This window comes from Myotis davidii, unplaced genomic scaffold (assembly GCF_000327345.1).
Source record: "Myotis davidii unplaced genomic scaffold, ASM32734v1 scaffold233, whole genome shotgun sequence".
Classification (NCBI taxonomy): Eukaryota; Metazoa; Chordata; class Mammalia; order Chiroptera; family Vespertilionidae; genus Myotis; species Myotis davidii.
The window spans coordinates 1357475-1358699 of NW_006285917.1; the positions used below are offsets into that span (position 1 = coordinate 1357475).

Genomic DNA, 1225 nt, shown 5'->3' on the forward strand with positions numbered 1-1225 from the left:
AAACTGAACACAGGCAAAGAAAGTGAAGGCACTGGGTTTCTGTTCTGGGTCAATGTCCGGTCCCGTTACCTTTGCCACCAGCTGATAGAGGGCAGCTAGGATCTGCAGCGAGGCTGCTGTCTGCTGGAGACACCGCACAGCGGGGGCCTGCCCCTTTGTCAGCAGCTCCTTCCACAGGGCCAGGGCTTGGTCCAGGCATTTGGACTGAGCTATAAGTCAGACGAAAGGGACCAGCCACTCTCTCAGCGTGGGCCATCTGGGGGGAATGCCACTTTCTCCATAATACCCTCTGCTCTTTTTGCCCACTCACCTCCCAGCCTACAGGGCCAGTCTCCCCCACACCTGGGGTGTCCGGTTGGCTCTTAGGAAGCCACAGAGACTATCCCAGCACACTATGACCATGGTCCTTACCAGCATCTGCAGCCAGGTTGAAGGCAATGTTACTGTATAGGAAACGATCTTCCTGGAGTTTATCTTCATAGTTCAGGTCATTGACTTCAAATTCCTCCAGGTTACTAGGAGCCTGGGCTCTCCGATCTCGCTCAATACCCTGGATGAGAGATCAGGGTAAAAAACACAGGGCCAGTGCTAGCTTACGGGGACCCAGGGAGCACAATTCCTATACCCAGTGCTGCTCAGCCCCACATACTTCCTGCATTTTGGCCTCCAGGGTACAGATGTAGAGCCACAGGAGGGCCTGTGCTTTATCATCCAGGAGCTGGTCTTCGGCCTGAGCCTCAGGCCTCACTGATTCCAGAAGCTGTAGGGCTTCCCGGATTGCGTCCAGGGCAGAGCTGGAAGGAGAGGGTGCACCTGTTTGGAGCCTTCTGCAGGACCGCTGGCCTCACCCTCCGAATGAGCTCCCATGGCCACAAACAGATGGGGTGCTCAGGGACACAGAGAGGGAAACAGGCTCCACAGAGTCAGAAGACCCAGGGCAAGAAACAAGAGTGGGCTCCCCACCTTTCCCCCTTACCAGTCAGTCTGCGGGGCAAAGTCATGGTAGCAGAGCACCTGAGCTAATTCCACCAGATGGCTGGCTCGAGCCCAGGTCCCAGCTGGTGTCTCCTCGGGGCTCAGCTCCAGGAGGTCGCAGATGACATTGAACCGTTCCTGCCCCGTGTCAGCCCGCACCGCCTTGTAGGCCTGCAGCTCCTCCCTGAGCAGGAAGGACAGGGTCTCCGGGTCCCAGCCGCGCAGGCTATCTCGCAGAGTTCTGAAAGAG

At 57.4% G+C, this 1225-nt stretch overlaps 1 protein-coding gene across 1 annotated transcript in view; it reads right to left on the bottom strand.

Moving 5' to 3' along the window:
* Positions 1 to 1225, bottom strand: part of ESPL1 (extra spindle pole bodies like 1, separase) — a 19918-nt gene that overhangs the window by 13251 nt on the left and 5442 nt on the right. The window contains exons 7-10 of the mRNA XM_015559597.1: positions 977 to 1216; positions 650 to 794; positions 412 to 550; positions 70 to 209 (exon numbers count right to left, since the gene is read on the bottom strand). Coding sequence (XP_015415083.1) covers positions 70 to 209; positions 412 to 550; positions 650 to 794; positions 977 to 1216 — 664 coding nt within the window. The remainder of the gene's footprint in view (positions 1 to 69; positions 210 to 411; positions 551 to 649; positions 795 to 976; positions 1217 to 1225) is intronic.